Source organism: Humulus lupulus, chromosome 6, assembly GCF_963169125.1.
Source record: "Humulus lupulus chromosome 6, drHumLupu1.1, whole genome shotgun sequence".
NCBI classification, from domain to species: Eukaryota; Viridiplantae; Streptophyta; class Magnoliopsida; order Rosales; family Cannabaceae; genus Humulus; species Humulus lupulus.
Genome location: NC_084798.1, coordinates 4,640,526 through 4,663,097, shown reverse-complemented (window position 1 = coordinate 4,663,097; position 22,572 = coordinate 4,640,526). Strand labels below are relative to the sequence as shown.

Here is a 22,572-nt window from a genome sequence, read left to right as displayed (position 1 = left end):
ATATTTTTAGTCACAAATTTTATTGTAATCATGGAAACAATATTATTTATAGTTAAATCTTGGATCTGAATTTTTTTATTCCAAAATATGTAAGATCCTATCACAATTACTTTATTACAACGATAAAAGTAGTAATTAGGTACAACTTTTTCTTAGTTCAAGAGTAGTAGCTGGTTACGATTTTGAAACCAAAAGAAAAAAGTTTTCCCAAACTTGTAACCTGTTACCAGTTTTAAACTTGTAACTGTTACCAGTTTTAAACTTGTAACTGTTACCAGTTTTAAACTTGAAAAAGTTGTAACCGGTTATAATTTATCTCATTGCTGGTTACCTGAATAAAATTTTGAAAAAAAGGACAATTTCATATTCAAATTCTCAACTAATAAATTAATTGTTGGTCTCAATTTTTTTAATAGAATTGTAGATCGACTAATATTGATCTTGAGTAGCATAAAATCAATCGAAATTGTGAATGAAAGTTTACAATATGTGGGAATGTGAAAATTTTTGAAACTTAATTGCCAACAAATAAGAGTATAAATCCTGTAAATATTTTGGTAGAAAAAGATAGTGATCGAGGTAGAATGACATATGAAATTATATTATTACATTAATTATCTCTTTAATTAAAATTTTAAGATGGCATATATGTAAGTTTCACTATAAATAATATTGTTTCCATAATTACAATAAAAATTGTGACTAAAAATATATTTAAAAGTCTGTAGCTAAAAGTATTAGCAACAAAAATAATAATTTATTGTGACTACATATATTTTTGCTCAAGGACAAATTGTTACTGTATAATACTTTCAGTCACAAATAATTATTTGTTAAGATTAAAAACGACATATAGTCATAAAAAATTTATGTTATGACAAGAAATCATCAATGATAATTTATGTTATGCATGGCAGGTCGGTTCCTTAAAAACCGACATGCCATGCTTCTCTTTGACTAACATGATAGGTCGGTTCCCTGAATACCGACTTATGAACATATATTAAGTCGGTTTCTGCAGAACTGACCTACCATGACCGATGTCTGATGTCTAGATTGTAGTAGTGATTGGCCGCGGCCAACATGATCTCCTGGCCGCGACCTCCGCGCGAACATGACCCAGAATATGACCCGTGGCCGCGGCCGTGCGACAAATTTTTCTTTAAAATTTAAATTTTAAATGTAATTATTGGGGGCTATAAAAGGGATTAGGGTTAACTTTTATCATAACTTTGGATTGCGATTTTTAGAGGCTAGAGCAGTAGAGGAGGAGGAAAAAACATCATCATCTATATTCTTCAATCTAGTTTTTCATTCTTCTCAAAACACTTTTATTTTCATTGAATATTTATGTTTATGAATATGAAATATGATTATGGAATAGTTTTCTTTATAGTTAAGGATTATTTCAAAACCCTAGACATGATATCTTGAATGCATTGATGAATTTTTTTTTTTTATTCCCTTATATTAAATTGCTTCTATTTTTCTATTTGAATGTCATGGATCTTGTAAAATCTTGTTTAGATGGCCACTAATTAAGGTTTTGCATTGTTCTACTATCATCTTAGGATTTCTATTCACCTAATAGTTTAGGATTCTAAGTAAAGTGATAAATTGCAATTAAGGTATTGTGACGGGTATTCAAATTGTGATGAGAAATAGAACCTAGGTTAAATGAATTGCATGCTTAATTAATTTGTTGCCTAGATTAACCTGTTTCCACAAAGTGTAATGAGTTTATTGCTGGGTAAAAAGGGTTAATTAAGAGCACTTAGCTTTAATTAATTATATTAGGAAAATTGGGATAATTGACTGCTTAAGTGTTATCTGCGGGGTTAATAGTTTAATTGGGAATAGGGAATATTATTCATCATTGTTGATAGATTGATTGTTGAAGGTGGAGAGTAATTCTTGACTATTTCTTTAATATCGTTATATCCTTAGTTATTCAATCATTGATATTTATTTCATTTTATGTTTTTAGCTATTAAAACTAAAACCCCTTTTTAATTTTAATCTAGTATTAGCATTGGTCTAGAATTAACTATTGGCGTTGGGGTCAATAGCGACACATTTTAACTGTCGGCATTGGTCTCGAATTAACTGTCGGCGTTGGGGTCAATAGCGACAGTCAAAAGCAACGGTGACAGTTATTAGCTGCCGGCGTTGGTCTCTATGCCTACAGTTTTTAACTGTCGGCGTAGAGTCACACTAAGCAACTACGACAGTCAACAAAGTTGACTGTCATGGTTGGGTGTCGGGAAAGCCCAGTTTTGTAGTAGTGAGTGAGAGTGAGGGTGAGGGTGCGGGGACGGTGGCGGTGCGGCTACAATCAGCTGGCTGAGATCAAGAGTGAGGGTGAGGGTGCAGCGGCGACGGTGGCGATGAGGCTGAGATCGAGAGTGAGGGTGAGGGTGCAGCGGCGGTGCGGCGGCTGAGATCGAGAGTGAGAGTGAGGGTGAGGTCTGCGACAATAAATAAATCGAAACTATAAGGCAAAGAGGAAAATGAGGGTCTATGGCTGTGTAATTAGGTTTTATGTAGTGGAGGAGAATGATAAAATGTATCAGGGGCGATCACTACACCAAACACCCATTACCATAACACATTATTATAATATTATTTAGGGGATATGTTGCCCGATTTTCTATAGATTTTTTTATACTTAGTTTTGTGTGGAAATATGAAAATGATAAATGCCACAATGATAAATTTGTGATCCGGATATTTAAATTTGTGGGCCACGGTTGTAAAACCAAAAAAAAAAAAAGGCTTTGTTTATAGATTCTTTTGCAAGTCATTAATAGCATAAGAAATGACTCTAACGTTGAGACTAGGCTATAATGACTCTAAAGAAGACATTAAAGTTATGAATTTTCCTACAATTATACTTTAAATTGATTTAATATGCTTTACCCCATGTCACTTTATAAAGCGATATAAAACCAGCCAACACATTATGAATAATGAGTTAACTTTGAATAAAAATTTAATTCAGCTATAATTATTAATATAAAAGTCTATTTTCTGAACTTGATTGATTCTACACACTACTATAGAGTCCATGCAAGGGTGACTTACAAAATGAGATGTTGAACTAATAAAATTGAATCTCAAATTTAACTCTAGTTGGGCTCCTTATTTCAACTCACTTCCATAACATCCATAATATTAAGGTCTTCCAAGTGAGGTCCAGAATTCAGCACCTTGCCTAATTTTCCACTATCATCATATGAGAGAAAGACAGTAGTTGACTTAAGTTTCAACCAATTCCAAAGTTCTGTCCCACCATCTCTTTCCATCAATGCAACATGTTTGTTTCTCTCTAACAATGCATTTATCAAGACAACAACTAAGTGTGCCAAGTTTAGGATACATATTTAAATTTGGTTTTTAGTAATTACCAAATTAATTAAATAAGGTGAATTAATTAAGGTATGGAATGATAATTAAATATTGAAACAACAGATATAGAATTTGTTTGTTTTAACTTAATTTCAATTTTTAACATATAATTAATGCATAGTTAATGAATTTTCAAAGTGATGATCAAATATGTGCAAGCGGACTTGAATCTTTGATGAAAAGATGATCCAAATATTAATTTATCCTTGCAGAGATTAATTAATGCTATATAACATTTGTTTTAATTAATTTCTATATAAGCTTGATTTGAATTATGTATTGATCTCTGAATCTGTTTGTGTATATTTGTTTTCTCTAATTTTATTTTATTTTTTGAGGGAAAAAAATGTCATAAATTTTAAAGCTGTAGTATTTAAATGTACGTACACGCCTGCATGTGCATTTATTATACTCGTCCAAAATTTTCAACGTAAAATAATGTTGAATGTAATAAAAGTCTTGATCCTTACTTGCCTACATGTACCCACTCACCCACCTACTAAAACTATTACCACATTTATTAAGATAATTAAAAGTAGGTATCAACTACATGTAGCTGACATTTATTGAACTCTAATATAATGTATTAAATATTATTCATTAAAGGGCATATGATTTTCTTTATTTTATTGATTAAAATGGTGAGAATTATTGGAGTGCAATAATATGAGTGGTCCACACAGTCATCAAAATAATAATTATACTGTGAACGAATAATAACATGGAAATTGGTATTTTCAAACTTTACTTTCTTCTTCTTCCTCTCAACTTTCACCTTCTTTTGAATTTCCTGCATTTGAATTTTCAGTATTACAAAAAACAAAAAAAAAACTACCTATACACAATTTGAATACATCATTAGTTGCTATTGATCATTGTATGCATACGTGTAGAGTCCAAAAACTCTACTTAGCTAGTTAGATAGTAGTAGTAATAGTAATAGCTAGTAGTAGTTGTAGTATATTTATTACTGTAGATTTTGGTTCAAGCCGGGACTTAATTGGAAACTCTTAGCAATAGTTATGGATTTTATAAGTTTGACCTATTGTTTAAGAATATTAATTATAACATAAGATTTGATTAATATTGTTGGTTATTAATATGATAATTATTATAACATAAGGTTTAGATAGAGCCAATAAGATTATGATACTTGTCATATGCATGATTATTAAGGAATTATTATTTTAATGATAAAATAAGGGAAATATAAGACTTAGTCTTCACCAGAATCTGTTAGGAGCATGACATTTGTCACAATTTTATTTATTTGTGGATTAGGTTGTTATTTAGATAATTAAATAGATTTTTCGTAACTTTAGGATACTGTAACTTCCGACTTATTTTTGACCCAGTTATGTTATAAATTTCAAAAAATAGTATTTCTAGAAAGTTGTAGATAATTGAATTAACTTTCTAACGGTATAAAAATGGTCTAAATCGGAGTCCTACAACTTCAGTTATGTTGATTTTACTGTAATGAAAATATATATTTTCATTATTTACTCCTTATAACATATCATAACGTTTTTGTCTAAAGACCAATAATCTCACTACATAAATCAATTTCTGGTTCTTTATTGAGAAATTTCTTATTCTATGCATCATAGAAGGTGCTAATTAAAAATTATACTAGGAATAATAAAGATTTCAAAATAATGTCACTCTTTGACACTTTACCCAAAATAAGATTTTAAAAAATACTGTAGCATTGTTGGTACATCTTAATAAATATTGTCAACGATAACACAATTTATGTGTTATTTTAATAAATAGATAAGTGTTTAATTATATTATTTATAGTCGATTATATAACACATTTCAATACTTATAAATTTGTGTTATACTACACTTTAGTATAACACATTTTTTGTGTTATATAATGAAGTTTGTATAACAAAATTCATTATTTATAAAAAATGTTATTGTAATAGATATTATAACACATTTTTCGTATTATTTTAATATTTAGATAAGTTTAAATTCTTATTATATATTCATTTATAAAAAATAGTTTGCATAACATAATTTTATACTTATAACATAATTTGTAACATAATTTTATAATATGACTATTGGGCATCAATTGTGTTGCTTTCTATAAAGGAAAATGAGTATGGTTGTGAAAGGATAATTTATAAAGTAATTTCTTGGCATAAGATTCTTAAGTCTTAATGAATTGTTCTCTTCTCTGAGCAAAAATCAATTCCTTTTGTACATACATTATATATTTTTTTGTAGGTGACAGTGTTACACATTTATAATTATTGTCATCAGACCATACAACACGTTATAATTAATATATTATTTTTAAATCTACAATCGCTGCATAAAAATGAAAAAGTCTCTTTTCTACACACTTGATTGTATATGATATCGAATAGACTTCAAAAATTTATTTATCTGTTTTTTTTTAAAAAAAAAAACAAGACTTAATAAACTCCATGAAAAAATTAGATTATTTGGGTATTATTATTATGATATTATTAATGAATAAAAATAGACACATTATTTTACCTATTTAAAATGTACACAATAATGTAAAATTTATCTTAAATAATTATTCTCAGGTTGACTTAACTGCTTGAGTAAGTTTTAGATTAATTAACGTTAATTATTCTACTCAAGATCAACACTGATCACCAACAAAAAAAATTAAAGAAATGAACACATGAGGATGTAAGACAAAAAAACAAGATCACATATCAAGAAAAATCAAAGTTGAAAATAAAATATCTTCAAATTAACTAGTAATGAGAAGCTTATCGCTTTTCTTTGTCTCTTTCTCATTATGTGGTTGAAATACAAGTTTTAGTATAGAGTAATGATATGTGTACCTAAAATATATACACTCAAATATTACACACAATAATGTTGCAGTTTAGCCTAATCAGTCACATTTATAAAAATAAGAACTCGTTATTTTAAAAAGTGTCACTGTGTAATAATTGAGTGCAGAATTTGAGTGCATGTATCATTATTCTTTAGTATATAAGCAAGACATTAGAAATTTCCTAGAAACATACTATAATTGTGGAAAGTGTGGAAAGTGACTAGCACTTGCAAGCTGTCGCCGTACTATTGCCTGATCTTTCGTCAATATACCAAATTTAACAAGTTTCAGTGCATCCAACAATAAATGATACCTAACTATCTTAAGAAAGGGCATTTTTAGGAAAGAAATTTAGACTAAAAGAAATTTCGTCCTTTGTACGTTCGGTTGACTTCAAAAACTGTACCACTAAATTTGTCCCATTTATGGATCTCATTGTGGGGAAAGTCCCTTTTTCTGATGACTAATTATTCAAGTGAAGAAAAAAAGAGTACTAATTATTCAAGTGATTCTACATGCCATGACTCAATAATATATGGGTTGTTGAACTTTTGTGACTTTAGTACATTGATTGATTTATTTATTGAAGTGAAATGACGTATAATAAGAGTCTTGTTTATTTATGGAGACTTCTTAATATTATTAATTAATTATTAGGGTATTATTCATTATTACATTCTTAATCAGCTAGAGTTTTATACTATATTGTGATTTTATTTATCAGCACAATTATGTGAGTGAAACTAAGATGCCTTCAATTGAATAATAATACAAATAGGACACGCATGACATTTCTTCTCTACCCATTTGTAATAATAATGATAATAATAATAATAATAATAATAATAATAATAATAATAATAATAATAATAATAATAATATTAATAATATATGAGGTTCAACTCTTTGCTTATTCATGCATTGATGTTGGCTACAAGTTTTGTTTTTTGAACTGTGTAAATATTGATATTTAGTTTAGTTTTTTTTTGGGACTCTGTACTTTATGATATTGTGGTTAAGATCTTTGGTTAAATAGTTGATCTTTGTTGCATAATATGATACTATTTTCTGTATTGATTTAGGTTAGGTTAGGTTAGGTATGAACATTCGTCGGATTCCCAAGTTTATTGGCTCATTGAAAAATCTTACATATCTTGATCTTGCAGGTAATAATATTAACTCGGTTCCAGATTTTATTGGCTCTTTGAAAGAGCTTACATATCTCAATCTTGCAGGGAATAACATCAGTGTGGTTTCAAATTTTATTGGCTCTTTGAAAGAGCTTACATATCTCAATCTTGCAGGGAATAATATCAGTGTGGTTCCAAAGTTTATAGGCTCTTTGAAAGAACTTACATATCTCGATCTTGGAGGGAATAAAATCAATGTGGTTCCAAAGTTTATTGGCTCTTTGAAAGAGCTTACATATCTCGGTCTTGCGGGAAATCCTATCACTGGAATTATTCCTCCACAACTTGGAAATCTCACCAAATTGCAAAGTCTTGATTTTTCAAGCACTTCTCGGATGAGTAATTATGAATGGATCTCTCATCTCACTTCTTTGAAGACTTTAACATTGTCCAAAGTGAATTTCACTGTAGCAGAGTTGCAATCATTCAAAGGGGCACCATTCTTGTCAAGCTTATCCATATCAAATTGTCTGCTTCCCAAGGTAGATATTTCATTTCTTTCCCATACAAATGATTCCTTTCATTTTCTCCAATCTCTTGAGCTAAATGACAATTATATACATCCTTTAGCAATTACATGGTTGTTAAATTCTAGTGTTCACCTTACACGACTTTCCCTCACAGACAACATCATAAATGGTTCCTTTCCAAATTCCTTTGAACAAACAAAATCACTTCAATTTGTTGATTTGTCATCTAATGTTGTTGGAAGTGGAGTGCCAAAATCCTTAGGAAACCTTACCAATCTTAAAGAATTGGATTTGTCTTTTAACAATCTTGGTGGAACATTGCACGATCTTTTACAAAATCTATTAGGTTCAACCAAGAATTCATTAGAAATTTTACACTTGAGCTCTAACCAACTTGGAGGGATGATTCTTGATGACTTTGAAAATATTTTTCTATTGTTGAAAGAGTTATATCTTGATAATAATCAGTTGGAAGGTCCTTTTCTTAGTGGTTTAAAAAGGTTTCCTAGTCTTGAAAATTTGGATTTGGACAATAACAAGCTGACAGGACTATTGCCTAATCTTTCGTCAATGCCAAATTTGACAAGGTTTAGTGTATCTAACAACATGTTCAATCGTATTTCATGTGAAAGTATTGGGAAGCTTGATTGTCTTGGTACTTTAGATATTTCCTCGAACTCTCTTATTGGCGTTATCTCTGAAGTGAACCTACAGTGTCCCAAATTGGAAACACTAAATTTATCATACAACCAAGATGTGAGATTGAAATTCTACTCCAGTTGGGTCCCCTTATTTCAACTCACTTCCATAACATTAAGGTCTTGTAAATCAGGTCCAGAATTCCCTAGTTGGCTCCAAACCCAAACAAATATCGAGCATCTAGACATTTCCAATAATTCTATTTCTGGTCCTGTTCCTTCTTGGTTCACAAATATAACTTCCAGCTTGAATTACTTAAATATGTCCAAAAATAATCTTAGTAGCACCTTGCCTAATTTTCCAGTACAATCATCATATAAGACAACAGTTGACTTAAGTGTCAACCAATTCCAAGGTTCTGTCCCACCGTCTCTTTCCATCAATGCAACACGTTTGTTTCTCTCCAACAATGCATTTACCGAGTTTAGGTATTTTCTATGTGAAGCCAAAGAGGAGAGCAAGAAAGCAAAATTGATTGACCTTTCCCATAATTATTTATCTGGAAACCTGCTTGATTGTTGGGCGAGTTTCCCAAATTTGTTTGTTTTAAATCTAGGATATAATATGTTGTCTGGCCATATTCCAAGCTCAGTTAATATGACAAATATTGCTTCTCTGCAATTGAATCATAATAACTTCTCTGGAACTTTGCCTTCCTCATTGAAAAATAACACTTCACTTAAAGTTCTAGATTTGGCGAATAATACTTTGGAGGGGACAATACCACCATGGATTGGAGAAAAACACAATTTGGTTTTGCTTAGTTTGAGGTCAAATAAATTTTATGGAAGTATACCATTGAATCTTATTAGATTTATCTGTGAATGATTTATCAGGAGCCATCCCTTCTTGCATTCAAAATTTCACAGCAATGATTCAAATAATGGATGATCAAGAAACCACCCTCTCCACGTTTATAGGATCCGCTTATGTGAACAAAAATTTAGAATTTTATGAAAATATTAATATTGTCTCAATCACTTGGAAAGGAAAAGAACACGAATGTGAGAAGAATTTGGGATTATTAAGAATTATTGACTTATCAAGTAACAAATTGAATGGAGAGATTCCAATTGAAGTGACCGATCTTTCTCAATTGATTCAACTAAATCTAACAAGGAATAATTTGAGTGGAAGAATTCCTAAAGTGATTGGGAGCTTGACGAATCTACAAGTGCTTGATTTGTCCCACAACAAATTATATGGTCCAATTCCCACAAGCTTGGCTAAAGTATCTTTTTTGAGTTGCTTGGATTTGTCAAATAATCAACTGTCAGGAAGAATCCCTATTGGTACTCAATTACAAACCTTTAATGCTTCTATATATTCCATGAATCCTGGACTCTGCGGACCTCCTCTATCAAGTTCATGCCCAGGAGATGAGACATTCCATGATCATTCACATTCAACTTATTATGGCAATGAAGGTGATGATGAAAATGGTGGAGAATGGTTTGACCTACCTTGGTTTTACAAAGGAACTGGAGCTGGATTTGTTATCGGATTTTGTGGCATTTGTGGAAATTTGATGATCAATACTTCTTGGAGACTTTCTTATTTTAAGGCGATGCATAACATAGGAGATTGGCTTTATGTGATGATCATCGTTAAATGGGCTTTGTTGCGGAGAAAACTATCCTTGCACTAATTAGTAAGTAATTTTCTTATTTGCATCTTTCTATTATATAATTTTTTTTCCTAAAGTTCAATTAAATTGCAAGTTTATTTTTTATATAATGCATGTAAGGGAAAATATCAGCTTTGCTAATGACACTTGTACAAGACTAGGCTATAAGATGAAAAGTTCTTAAACCCAATTTATTTAATATAGATATATATATATATTTATATATTATTTGGATATTATTACAACTCTGATGTGGTAGTGTCTCACTAAGGTTTGCTCTTGGCTTTTGTTTCAAGGGACAGTAGCCAGAACACAAGTTTGATGAAATGGAGGCTTGGAGCTGGGATTGATAATGTTGTATTTCAATGCCATTCAGTTGCGGTGGTGGCCAATATCGTCGTCATTTCTACAACTTATCAATTTCTCCATGTCAAATCTGAAGTTCCAGCTTTGGTTTTGTTTTATTAGTTTCTGTTTGATGTTGTTATTGCTTGCTGTGTTAGGTCTTTAGTATGTGTTTTTGTTGTGTTTTCGTTGGCCTCTGTTTTTGTTGGGAAAACCTATTGCAATAAATACAAACTTTTTTCTCTTTGTATGTCAAAAAATGAGATTATTTATCAAACACCACAACTAGCAATATCAATATATAAACTAAAGCAAAACAAGCAATAGAAAACACAAATCAAGAATTTTCCATGGAAACATAATGTGGGGACTGTAGTCCGCTTAAATCATCCACTATCACCAAAAGTTCAATAATGAGATTACAATGTTCTTATCTAATATAACAACAACATCAAGATACAATATTGGATCAACAACAACATCAAGATATAATATTGGATCAACAATATACATACTCATCATCTATAAAGATGGATACACCATGAAAAAAGTTTGGGTCTCACCAAATAGTTATAGTGGGAGAGCACCTGAGAGAGGACAAACACTAAATTGGAACTGGTAGATTTGTAGAACCTTACAATTATTCATCACCCAAATTTTGAGCTAAAATTGATGATATCAACAACTCAATCTTTGGGCCAAGGCCAGCTTCTCTTTTTCACGCTGGCTTCTCTCACTCTCTAGCCCAGCTTTTTTTTAATCAATTGCAGCTCATGAGCTGCTTCTCTTAATTGGGCCAAGGCCCAACAAAGGGACGGGCCCAACAATATTTGAGATGCCATACTTTTGTTTCCCTTTGTTGTTTCTCAATATATTATTTGAGTTTCTATTTTCAAATGTCTTTTCTACAAAGAAAAAAAAAAAAAGCAATCAGTCTCTACTGACTTTTTCTGCTTTGGGTGTAATACAAAATTCTTCAATTTCAACCAAATAATAAACAAAACAAAGTAACACCACTCGTCAGTAATTGAATCATAGATGGCATTAAAAAAAACAAACAAAATAAAAGACAATATCCAATTAGCAAATTACTCAATTAACACAAAAGATCAATAACAAACCCACCTCATTAATCATAGCAATAGTGAAATAATAAAGTTACTATGTACTTAAATAGGTAATACTACAATTTAATGCTTTAACGTCACTTTTTATGTTAGATTGCCATTGTTTTTTGGGATTTTTTTACAAACAACTTCTATCCAGAGACATTTTCTTTTGATAAAGAAAAGAGAAATTTGCGGCAAAAATCATTAAGTAGTTCAAAAATTTGTACTTAAATCACTAAGTAATTTTTTTGGTGGCAAAAATCAGAAAGTTGTCTCAAAGATTGCACTTAAGCCATTAAATAGTTTTTTTAAGAGACAAAAGTCAGTAAGTTGTCTAAAATGTTACATTTAAGTCGCTAAATAATTATTTTTGTTGCAAAAGTCACATTTTACACAAATTTATTTTTAATTTTAATTAATCATAAAATGTCTAAAAATATATATTCATAATATCAATATAATAAATGAAATCTCCTTTAAAAATAAAAAATGATTTTAAATTTCTAATATAAAAATATTATTTAATATTAGTTAAATCAAAATTTTTAAAATAATACAACTTAGATTGAATTAAAACTTAGTTTATTTAAAATTAAAAAAAATAGTTATGTAAACCTTTGTTACAAAAATAAAAAAAATTAGCAAATAATTTTGCCACCAAAAAACTACTGAGTGACTTAAATGTAATATTTCAAATTACTTACTAATTTTTGCCACAAAAAAATCTATTTAATGGTTTAAGTGCAATCTTTTAGCCTACTTATTACTATCAAAAAACTACTTAGTGCTTTAAGTGTAACTTTTCAGACTACTTAATAATTTTCGTTGCAAATTTCTCTAATAGCCAGAAAAAGAGCTAGAAGAAATGAAATGGTAATTACGTGACCTTTGACCTCAAACTACAATAGCTATTCAATATAAAAGAAGGCAAAATTACAAAAAAGTTAACAGCAAACTCAAGAATTTGTTTAAAGAATCCTATTAAAAGTTATTAATCAAGAGAAAATGCAGAGAATAGCTTTTTTTTAATGTTTTCTTTTTTAAAAAAGCTTATGTTCTCTATGTGTGTTAGATTCAAAAAAAAAAAAAAAAAAAAGTTTTGCTTGTCCGATTATCCAATTTATTATAGGGACATAGTGCAAAATGACCCTTAATGATGTGTTAAAGTAAGTAAATGTCAATGTTTTTAATTTTGTAGTAAAATAGCATAATCATCTTTTTAATATTACATATTACCAAATAAGCCCTTTAACAAATTACTATTTTATTATAAATATTTTAATATTATGCTATATGTATATTAGTTTTTATTTTAAAGTTATTTTGATTTTTTTTTCATTTTTTATGGGTTGATAAATGATATACCATACCACAAAATATATATACTGAGTTGAAAAATAATATACCATCAAAACTTACAAAATTATTACTCAAAAATATATATGCTATGCTAACAAAATTATATACTACCATTAAAAATATATATACCATGATACAAAATTATATACTACCACTATGTATAATAAAATAGAAACTAAATTTCACAAAAAAAAAAATTATATACCATACCACAAAAAACATATACACTAATTAGAATATAATATACCAACAACTTGTAAAAAACTTAAAAAATCAATATAACTTTATAATAAAAATTAATTAAATAAAACTAATATACATATACCACTATATTAAAGTCATACAATGCTAAATAAAAAAATAAATTATAAAAAATGACAATTTAGGTAATCAACAATATAAAATGATCATTTTTCTACAATTTAAAAAATAATGACATTAGTTTCTTGTTGCCTTTATTTTTGGCGATTTCCTAAAATTTCTCTTCATTATAAAGTGTTGGGCCCAAAGTTCTTGGACTGGCTCCCACTCAATCCGAGACTCTTCTTTGTATCACTATAAAAAAACCAATGTTAAAAATGACAAGGGTCTTCTGATTTTTCTTGCAACATTATTTTTCTCAATTAAACACTCAACTGACTTAAGCATTAGAAAATTTTATTGCAGGTAACTCCACGTACTTTGTTCACTTCAGAGATTTAAGATTTCAATCGGAGAAGGAAGCCAAAGTGACTAATGAAGAAAGATCATTTTCTAAAATTACCCAAGTAATAAGTTTTTCGACATCAACACTATGTTTCAATGATTGATTATTTCGGATTTTAAATACTTACTTATGAGGCACTACCTATACACATGAGAAGACTTCAAGATTGAAAAATTACTTGCAGGGAAGTTTTGTTGTGTTGTTCTAAATAATTAAACATATATTTCTTAAACAAAAATAGACTAGAAACATATATTTCTTAAAAAAGTAAAGGAATAAAAAGAAAAACATCGTTGCTAGGATTCTTGAGCATGATCATAACAGGGATTAGAGTAATTTTTTGACAACAATAGGTATTTAGTCGTTAAGTAAAAGATAATTGTCTACCTTGCAGCACCCAATTGGTCCACATTATTTAGTTTTTAATTAAAACATTATTTAAAATTAGCAAATATTTTAAAATTTCATTAAAATAAATAATCTTCTTAAAAATTAAAAATAGTAAAATTCTAAAACATAAATTAATTCCATTATAAAATAAATATACAAAATCTTATTTGGGAATTCATTCATCGTCTATTTCATATTGTTTCACGAACTCATTGTTTCCTTAAGAAAAAAAAGAAGAAGAAAAGAACTCATCATTCCCGGCACATTTTCTCCCTCTCATCTTATACATATTGATTTGGGAATAGCTTCTCCCTCTCAAAATTATTTTAACAGAATATTTAAGATCCATAAACAAATCAACTGACTAGAAGACATAAATAATTTCAACAATATATTTCAGATCCACAAACCCACCATTGATGAGAAAGAAAGACAAAAGTTCAGTACTATATACACCATCGGTGTTGTTTAGCAACATACCCAGTACTAGAAGAAGTTCATTTTGACCGTGCGACTTGAGCACGAAGAAGAAAGAAGCTGCCTTTCCACCATAGATCTCTGCTACACTCGCCCCCTTTGCTCCTCTGCCCTGCCTTGCCGGCGTTAAATCCACCGTCGATGAGGGAGGAGAACCCTCTCGACCACCTCCTCCAACTGATCTGGAGGCCCAAGAAGACGGAGACGACTACTACAAGAGTGAATACTTTAGGAAATTTAACTTTCAATAACTTCAATAGTCATTACTTAGAAATATTCCATATTTGTTACCAATTAATTAAGAAAAATAATTCATTTCATAAACATTGATTTTTATAACATTAATTGAAAAATTAAATCAGATCTGCTAGAGGATCTAATAATGACGACTTCTTTTGTTTCGTTGGTAACGAATATGAACTTCTATTGAAACAATTTTCAAGATTCTAGTGACATATAAAGGAACGCAAAAACACACATTTGTTTATTAATTTCATAACATAAACATGAAGCACACAATTGATAACATTATTACATTAAGATAACATGATAAGGTAGCCAGGATACCTTCTTGCACGAAAGTACTCCCTCGTGGCCCCCATATTATGAAGGTACTTTTATTTAATACAGAGAAGAAGTTGAAAACTGCTGCAATATAATGCAGAGAGGTATACTGAAATCGTTGTGTTATTGTATTGGCTTAACTCAAGATTTTACAATAGTGAAGTACACCTTTTATACACAGAAAAGAATATTCTAGACCTATTACAAATCATTCGAGAATAACAGAAAAATATTCTTGGGATTACAATTGGTACGGATGTCAGAGGAAACATTTGTGGCAAACTTTCCACAATCATTTGTAACGGTCATGTGGTACCCAATGAACAGCTGGCAGGGTATTCTTCATTGTCAATTTCATTGAGCTCTAATCCTTTCATTTCAACATGCCCCCTCAAGCTAAGCTGTGGTGAGTGTGTAACAGTTAGCTTGTTCTTGAGATAATGAAAGGATGATATTGGCAGTGACTTGGTTAGAAGATCAGCAACTTGCTCTTCTGAGGGAATGTATCTAACTTCAATTTCTTTGTTCAATACTTTGTCTCTGATGAAGTGAATGTCGATTTCGATGTGTTTTGTTCATGAATGGAATACCGGATTGCAAGCTAATTGTCTAGCCCCTGAATTTCCGCACCATATTACTGCTGGTTTGTTGTGCTTTATTCCAATTTCATTAAACAGAGATTGCAGCCACACTATGTCAGTACTAGCTTGTGCTAATGCTCTATACTCGGCTTCTGTGCTAGACCTTGCCACAGCCTTTTGCTTCCTTGAGCTCCAGTTGACTAAGTTGCCTCCAAAGTATACACAATAACCAGTTGTAGATTTTTGATCATCAAGAGAACTAGCCCAGTTCGAGTCACAAAAGCTTTCAATAGTAGGATTTGTAGCTTTTGTAAACTGTATACCTTCCCCACTATATATCGTAAGATGCGCTTACAAGCTTGCCAATGTTTTTGAGTTGGAGATTGAAGAAATTGGCTCAGCTTGTTGACAGAAAAGGCTATGTCAGGCCGACTGAGGGTGAGATATTGAAGTGCTCCAATGGTGCTTCTATATATGGTGATGTCTTCAAAAGGAGGGCTGTCATTTAGTCTGAGTTTATTACTTTGTATCATTGGGATAGGACAAGGTTTGGCTCCCATCATATTGGTCTTGTTAAGAAGATCTAGAGAGTACTTAGTTTGAGACAAGTGAATGCCATCATGCCCCCTAGTTGTCTCAAAACCAAGAAAATATGTGACTGAACCAAGCTTCTTGAGAGCAAAACGAGTGGCAAGTTGAGAGATGATGTGAAGCACATGTTTAGAGTTGTTGCCAGTCAAGAAGATATCATCAACATAGACCAACACATAAAGAAGAGCATCATCATGACAATAATAAAAGAGGGAGCTGTTTGAAACAGAGTTGGTGAAGCCAAGAGCAAGTACAGAAGTACGGAGAGTGTCAAACCAAGCTCTAGGAGCTTGTTTGAGGCCATAAATAGCACGATCAAGTTTGCACACAGCAGTGGGAAATTGAGAGTCAACATAACCAGGGCGCTGAGTCATGTATACATCTTCATCAAGAGATCCATGGAGAAACACATTGTTGATGTCAATTTGTTGAACATCCCAATCAAAAGTGACAGCCAAGGAGAGAATGACACGGATAGTGATGGGTTTCACTACAGGACTGAAGGTCTCAAAGAAATCAATACCTGGTTGTTGTTGAAACCCCTTAGCCACAAGACGCGCTTTGAACTTCTGAACAGAACCATCCGAATTAAACTTGATACGATGCACCCATTTGCTGTCAACAACATGCATGTGAGGTGTACGGGGAACCAAGTGCCAAGTCTTGTTGTTGAGCAAGGCAGAATACTCATCATCCATAGCTAATTTCCATTTAGGATCTGAAAGAGCAGCAGCAAGAGAAGTGGGAGTGGAGAGATTAAGGGCAGGGAGGTGAGGATTTTTGAGGACAGTAGCAAGGAAGGTTTTGGGCTTGAAAATGCCAGCTTTGGAGCGTGTTATCATAGGGTGAGATGAGACTGGTGGTGGAGGAGAGGGGGTAGAGGAAAGAGGCAATGTGGGTAGCTGGACTTCAAGAGGAATAGTAGGGTAAGAGCTAAGAGATGCTGGACTTTCATGATGAGCATGGGAAGGGTTTGACCTCGAAGAAAACTATTGAGGAGATGCTGCGGGAGGTGAGAAATTCTAAGTTGCATCAGCTGGAGAATTCGAGACATCATCATCTTGAGCAGTGGCAAAGGGAAAAGGTAACCAGTGGCTATACTGTAGAGTAGAGAAACTGTTACTGGGAGAAGAATGAGCAACACTAGAGGAGTCAAAACCAGTGGCAAAAGGAAATTCAAGTTCATTAAATGTCACACTAGATGCAATGTATATACGACCACTAGAGTGAAGACATTTGTAACCTTTGTGATCGGGGCTATATCCCAGAAACACACATTTAGAGGATCGAAAATCAAGTTTGTGGTTGTTGTAAGCACGAAGGTGGGGAAAGCAAGCACATCCAAAAACTTTGAGAAATTTCAGATTTGGAGAAACATGAAAAAGTTTATCAATTGGTGATTTATGAGAGAGTGTGGCTGTAGAGAGATGATTTATTAAAAAAGTGGATGTGCTAAAGGCATCCCACTAATATTTAAGTGGAATGGAGGCTTGAGTAAGAAGAGTGAGTCCCATTTCAATGATATGCCTATGTTTTCTCTCAGATTTACCATTTTGAGGATGAGTGTGAGGACAAGGATGTCTAAAATGGATTCCAATTGATTGAAGAAAAGGAGCTAAACTTCTATATTCACCCCCCCCCCCCCCCCCCAATCTGATTGTAAGGTTTTGATTTTAGTATCAAATTTCCTTTCAACAAAACTTTGAAACTTAAGAAATATATTTTTCACATCAGATTTGAGTTTAAGAGGAAAGATCCAAGTGAAGTTGCTAAAATCATCAATAAAGTGTACATAGTATCTAAAGCCTTCCTTGGATAAAATTGGGGATGGGCTCCAAACATCTGAATGGATTAATTCAATAGGTGAAAGAGTTTCTGTTAGTGAGCTGTTGTAGTGCTTATGCTTTGATTTACCAATATGGCAGGCATTGCAAAAAGAAGGTTTGTTTTTGTAGAGTCCAAGAACTTTACTTAGCTAATTGTTTAGTAGTATTATAGTATGTATTGTATTATCTTTGTAACTGTGGATTTTTGGTTCAGACCGGGAATTATTTGGACACTCATAGTAGTACTTATAGATTTTTTAAGTTTAATCTATAGTTTAAGAATATTAAGTTAACCTAAGGTCTGATTAATGTGACTGATATTAAGGATTATATTTATTATACTATAAGGTTTAGATATCAACCAATGAGATTTTAAGCACATGTTATGAATGGTGATTAAGGATTAAGTATTTTTTAGGATTAAATTTAATAAGGAGTAAAGTTTGAATGTTATAGGGTCAGTCAGCAGCTTTGAATACGTTGAGGGTGTAGTGCACCAAATATTTTTTTTTTAGATTATTTAAATTTTTGTGATTTATTTTATTTAAATGTTAAGTGTGATGAATTGTTTTATTTAAGTGTTGTTATTTTATTTGGTTGATTATTTGTTTTATTTGATTGTTTATTATTTTATTTAATTGTTAGAATTGTTTGGTTAATTAATTTAATAAGTGAATAATTGTGTAACATGTTATTTTACTATTAGTGTTACATTTTAATTAAGTGTGACAATTGAGGTAATTATGTGAGCTATGGTGGAATGCACTAAGGTGCATGATAGATAGTAATGCACCCTAGTGATTTTGTGTGTGCTAGTGCATGGTAGCATGGTGCACATGTGTAGATTTTCTACACTTTTTTTTTTTATTTCCTTATTTTAGATTTTATTTGAGATAATTTATTTATAAAAAAAAAAAGAAAAGAAAGGGAAGAAGAGAGCTTAGGCGTGTGACCTAGTGGGAAATGAATGATTTCTTTTAAGTAATAAAAATAAAAAATTGAAGACAATAGTTATTTTGGGGATAGGCATGATCATTTTTATTCCTTTATATCTATTTAAATAAAGAGAAATTAAGAGAAAATAAATGGAAAAAGGAAACTTACCTTATTGTGTTGGGGAGGCTTTATGAGAGGATTATGATAAAGGGGAAATGAAAGAGGAGAAGAGCCATTGACTCTTGTGTGGCTGCCGTGACCTAGAGAGAGAGAGAGAGAGAGAGGAAGAAAGAAAGAAAGGAAGAAGGAAGGAGAAGGTGAAGAGGAACCCCTCTTAGAGTATGTCCTCTTGTTATTCTTATTTGTATAATCTCTTTTATTGATAATATGTCATTGACTTGTTTTATTTTTTGTGTGTGTTTGGGTTCTTTCTTCTCCTCATGGTGGTTTTCCAATAAAAAAAACCCTAGGCTTGAACAAGGGTGTGGAGTTTGGGTATTGATCTTTTTGTGTTCTTGATTTTACAATCAAGAGAGGTAATGGTCTTTTCTTAGCCCTTATATTGTTTTTGGTGGGTTGTCTATGAGGTTTTGATGATGATGCTAATTGTTGATTTTGGTAGGATTGGTGTATATGATTTGTATATTGTGAGAGTATGATTTGTGTCAAAAGGGTTGTGATGTTGATTTTGCTATGCATAAAAATTGGTGATAATCTATGAATGCATGCATGGAGATTTCGGCCTAGGCATACCTAAGTATGTTCTTGATATTTTTGTGATGTTGAGTGAATTTCAATATAGTAGATCCATGTTTTAGGACCTATGTGATATGGGTAAGATGATAATTGGCAATCTTGATATTTTGATCCATGAAATTTTGATAGATGCATGTTATATTGTGAATGATTAAATTATAAGATGCATGAAAATCATGATAGAAACATGTTAGGATAATATAAGGCATATGTGAATATGGTGCTTATGAACTAATATATGTTATTGTTATTGTTAGTGTTTTGTTGGTTTTCATGGAATAGAAAAAAAATGGTTTTAAAAGAATTCATGTGAATATGTTAGTGATATTAGAATCATGCATATTATAAGAGTATGATGAGATTTTAAACATGTATGATTTTATGTAATTTTTGGGACAAAAGTTGAGTTTTATGAGGAATTAAGCTTGCTGTTTTTTTGTAAATAATTGGGTAAAAGTTGATAAAAAGATGAGTTACATGCATAAGTAATGTTCTTAATGTTATGTTAATTTTTATGAAATTAAAAAGGGGATTTTAAGTCTCATGTTATGATATTTTACTCAAATAATTACCTACAGAATTTTTATTGAATTTTGAGAAAATATGAGTTTATAAAATTAAATATGGTGATTTTTAATGATAAAAATAGTTGCTGGAATTTTGTAAGAAAATATGAAGTAAATTTCACTAAAATGAATTTTGTGAGTATTTGGAATAAATTATTTTTCCTAAGTTATGGTAATATTGAAAAAATGATATTTTTAATGGTATGAATGCATATTTTGATAAGTAATGATTTTTCATTTATTTTGATTGAGAAAAATATTTAGACTCTATTTATTTGTGATTTTTGAATAAAATAAATGGTGGCTGAAAGTTTGTTTTAAAAAGGTTAACAATTGTTATTAAATTGTCACATATGGATTTCTGCTACTTAAAAACTAAGTCTTAAATAATTTAAATCAAAATGTATTTTTCCACACTTAAAATATATTTTTCACATCATTTTTGTAACACAATGATAAAATATATTTTTTTCTAAAGAAACATATTAAAATAGGTATTTTAATTAAATCCAAGCTTGTTGGTTAATTCTTGGTAAATTAAGATTTATTTAATGAAAATGTCACATATTTTATCTTGAGCTAAAATAAAATAAATTTATAAAATAAAATAAAGTTTTGAGAAATTTAATCAACCTGGAAATTTTAAGAAAAATAAAGCATGTAATATGTCTATTGATTTTAAAATAATAAAAGTAAGAAATGTAGAATTATCGTTTTAGAAAACGTCTTTATTACGCAACGTTCCCACGTATGCATGTTACATGCAAATCAACTTTTACGTCCAAAATCATGATTATTATTCAACTATGTGATTTTTATAAAACAATCATGTTAGCAAAATGGGTAGAACGAGCATTATTCTTTTTGGCGATAATTGCATGTTTTAGTGTAACTGTTATCATGAGTGCATGGCCCATGCACACATGAGTTATATGGAAGGGCAAAATAGTAATTTTATGAACCTAAGAAACGTTATTTTGATTATGATATAGGCTCGTTGAAAGATTGTGAAATTCTTAGCTTGGACCTGAGGTAAGGAAGTTAGATAGATTCTATGATTTTATGCTATGAATGGTAAGGATGTTATATGAATGAACTGTTATGAAATTATGAATGTCATAATGTGATGATATGTTGAATGTGATATGTGTATGGATGTTAGATACATCAAACAGAATACGATGTTAGATACATCAAACAGATTTCGATGTCAGATACATCGAACGAGTTACTAAGGACATTGAGACGTGACTCCTAGGGCGGACGCGCCGAGGTTATTCAAGGACCAGTGATCTCCTGTTTACCTCATAGGGTGACATGGACAACTAGCGTTCCATGCTCATCATGTATGCTGTATGCTTGTGATATGATGATATGTCACATTTATGTTATGATATGATGATATGTTACATTTATGTTATGATATGATGATATGTACGATTATGTTATGATATGATAATATGTACGATTATGTTATGATATGATGATATGTTACGATTATGTTATGACGTACCATGATGTCTTAGATGAACGTTAGTGTTTGGTAGTTTGTTGTTTTCTTACTTGCTTATTTGTTTGTACTTCCTTACTGGGCTTTTAGCTCACCCACTTACTTTCCTTCCAGGTAGCAAATAGGATTTCTCTATGGCACGCGTGTTGACGTGAGGAGTTCTTTCATCATGGGGCGTGTATGGCGTGGGGTAATCCTATGGACGATAAAACGATCAACGTAGAACGCCATTTAAATTATGTTTTGTTTTTAAGAGACTTTCCTAAATTATCAGTGGGACTCTGTTATTTAAATTATTTGGTTTCTTTGAACTTTGCATAAAAACCTATGTTTTTATTTTAAACTTGTGGCGCCAACTTGCATAGTTTTAAATAAATCCCCCTGAGACTTTAATAATGGATGGTATTCTTTTATAAACTATGTTATGCGAATGTTTTGTAAGTATTAGTTTAGGGCGTTCTTTACAAATGGTATCAGAGACGGTCGTCCATGTTTTCCAAGGACCACCCCCCCCCCCCATACACGCTAAAGATGGGAAAATCTCACTTCACCGCGTCGTAAGTATTTGCTTATGTGTTATTGCTTGTTTCTATTTTATTTAATGTTTCTATTTGTTAACTGCTGTAGTA

At 31.0% G+C, this 22,572-nt stretch overlaps 1 protein-coding gene across 1 annotated transcript; it reads left to right on the top strand.

Moving 5' to 3' along the window:
* The first annotated feature begins 7,327 nt into the window (after positions 1–7,327).
* On the top strand, positions 7,328–10,814 carry LOC133781460 (receptor-like protein 53). Its single transcript, XM_062220443.1, has 3 exons — positions 7,328–7,913; positions 9,437–10,251; positions 10,530–10,814. The coding sequence occupies exons 1-2, from the start codon at positions 7,341–7,343 to the stop codon at positions 9,473–9,475; spliced, it is 612 nt and encodes a 203-aa protein (XP_062076427.1). The 5' UTR covers positions 7,328–7,340; the 3' UTR covers positions 9,476–10,251; positions 10,530–10,814.
* Positions 10,815–22,572: the final 11,758 nt, after the last annotated feature.

What these genes read in the sequence shown, in the direction of transcription:
- LOC133781460 (XM_062220443.1), top strand. Translation starts at nt 7,341, where the DNA reads ATGAACATTCGTCGGATTCCCAAGTTTATTGGCTCATTGAAAAATCTT. An exon ending in CAAATTGTCTGCTTCCCAAG is followed by an intron (nt 7,914 to 9,436) that starts GTAGATATTTCA and finishes ATGATTTATCAG; the next exon opens with GAGCCATCCCTTCTTGCATT.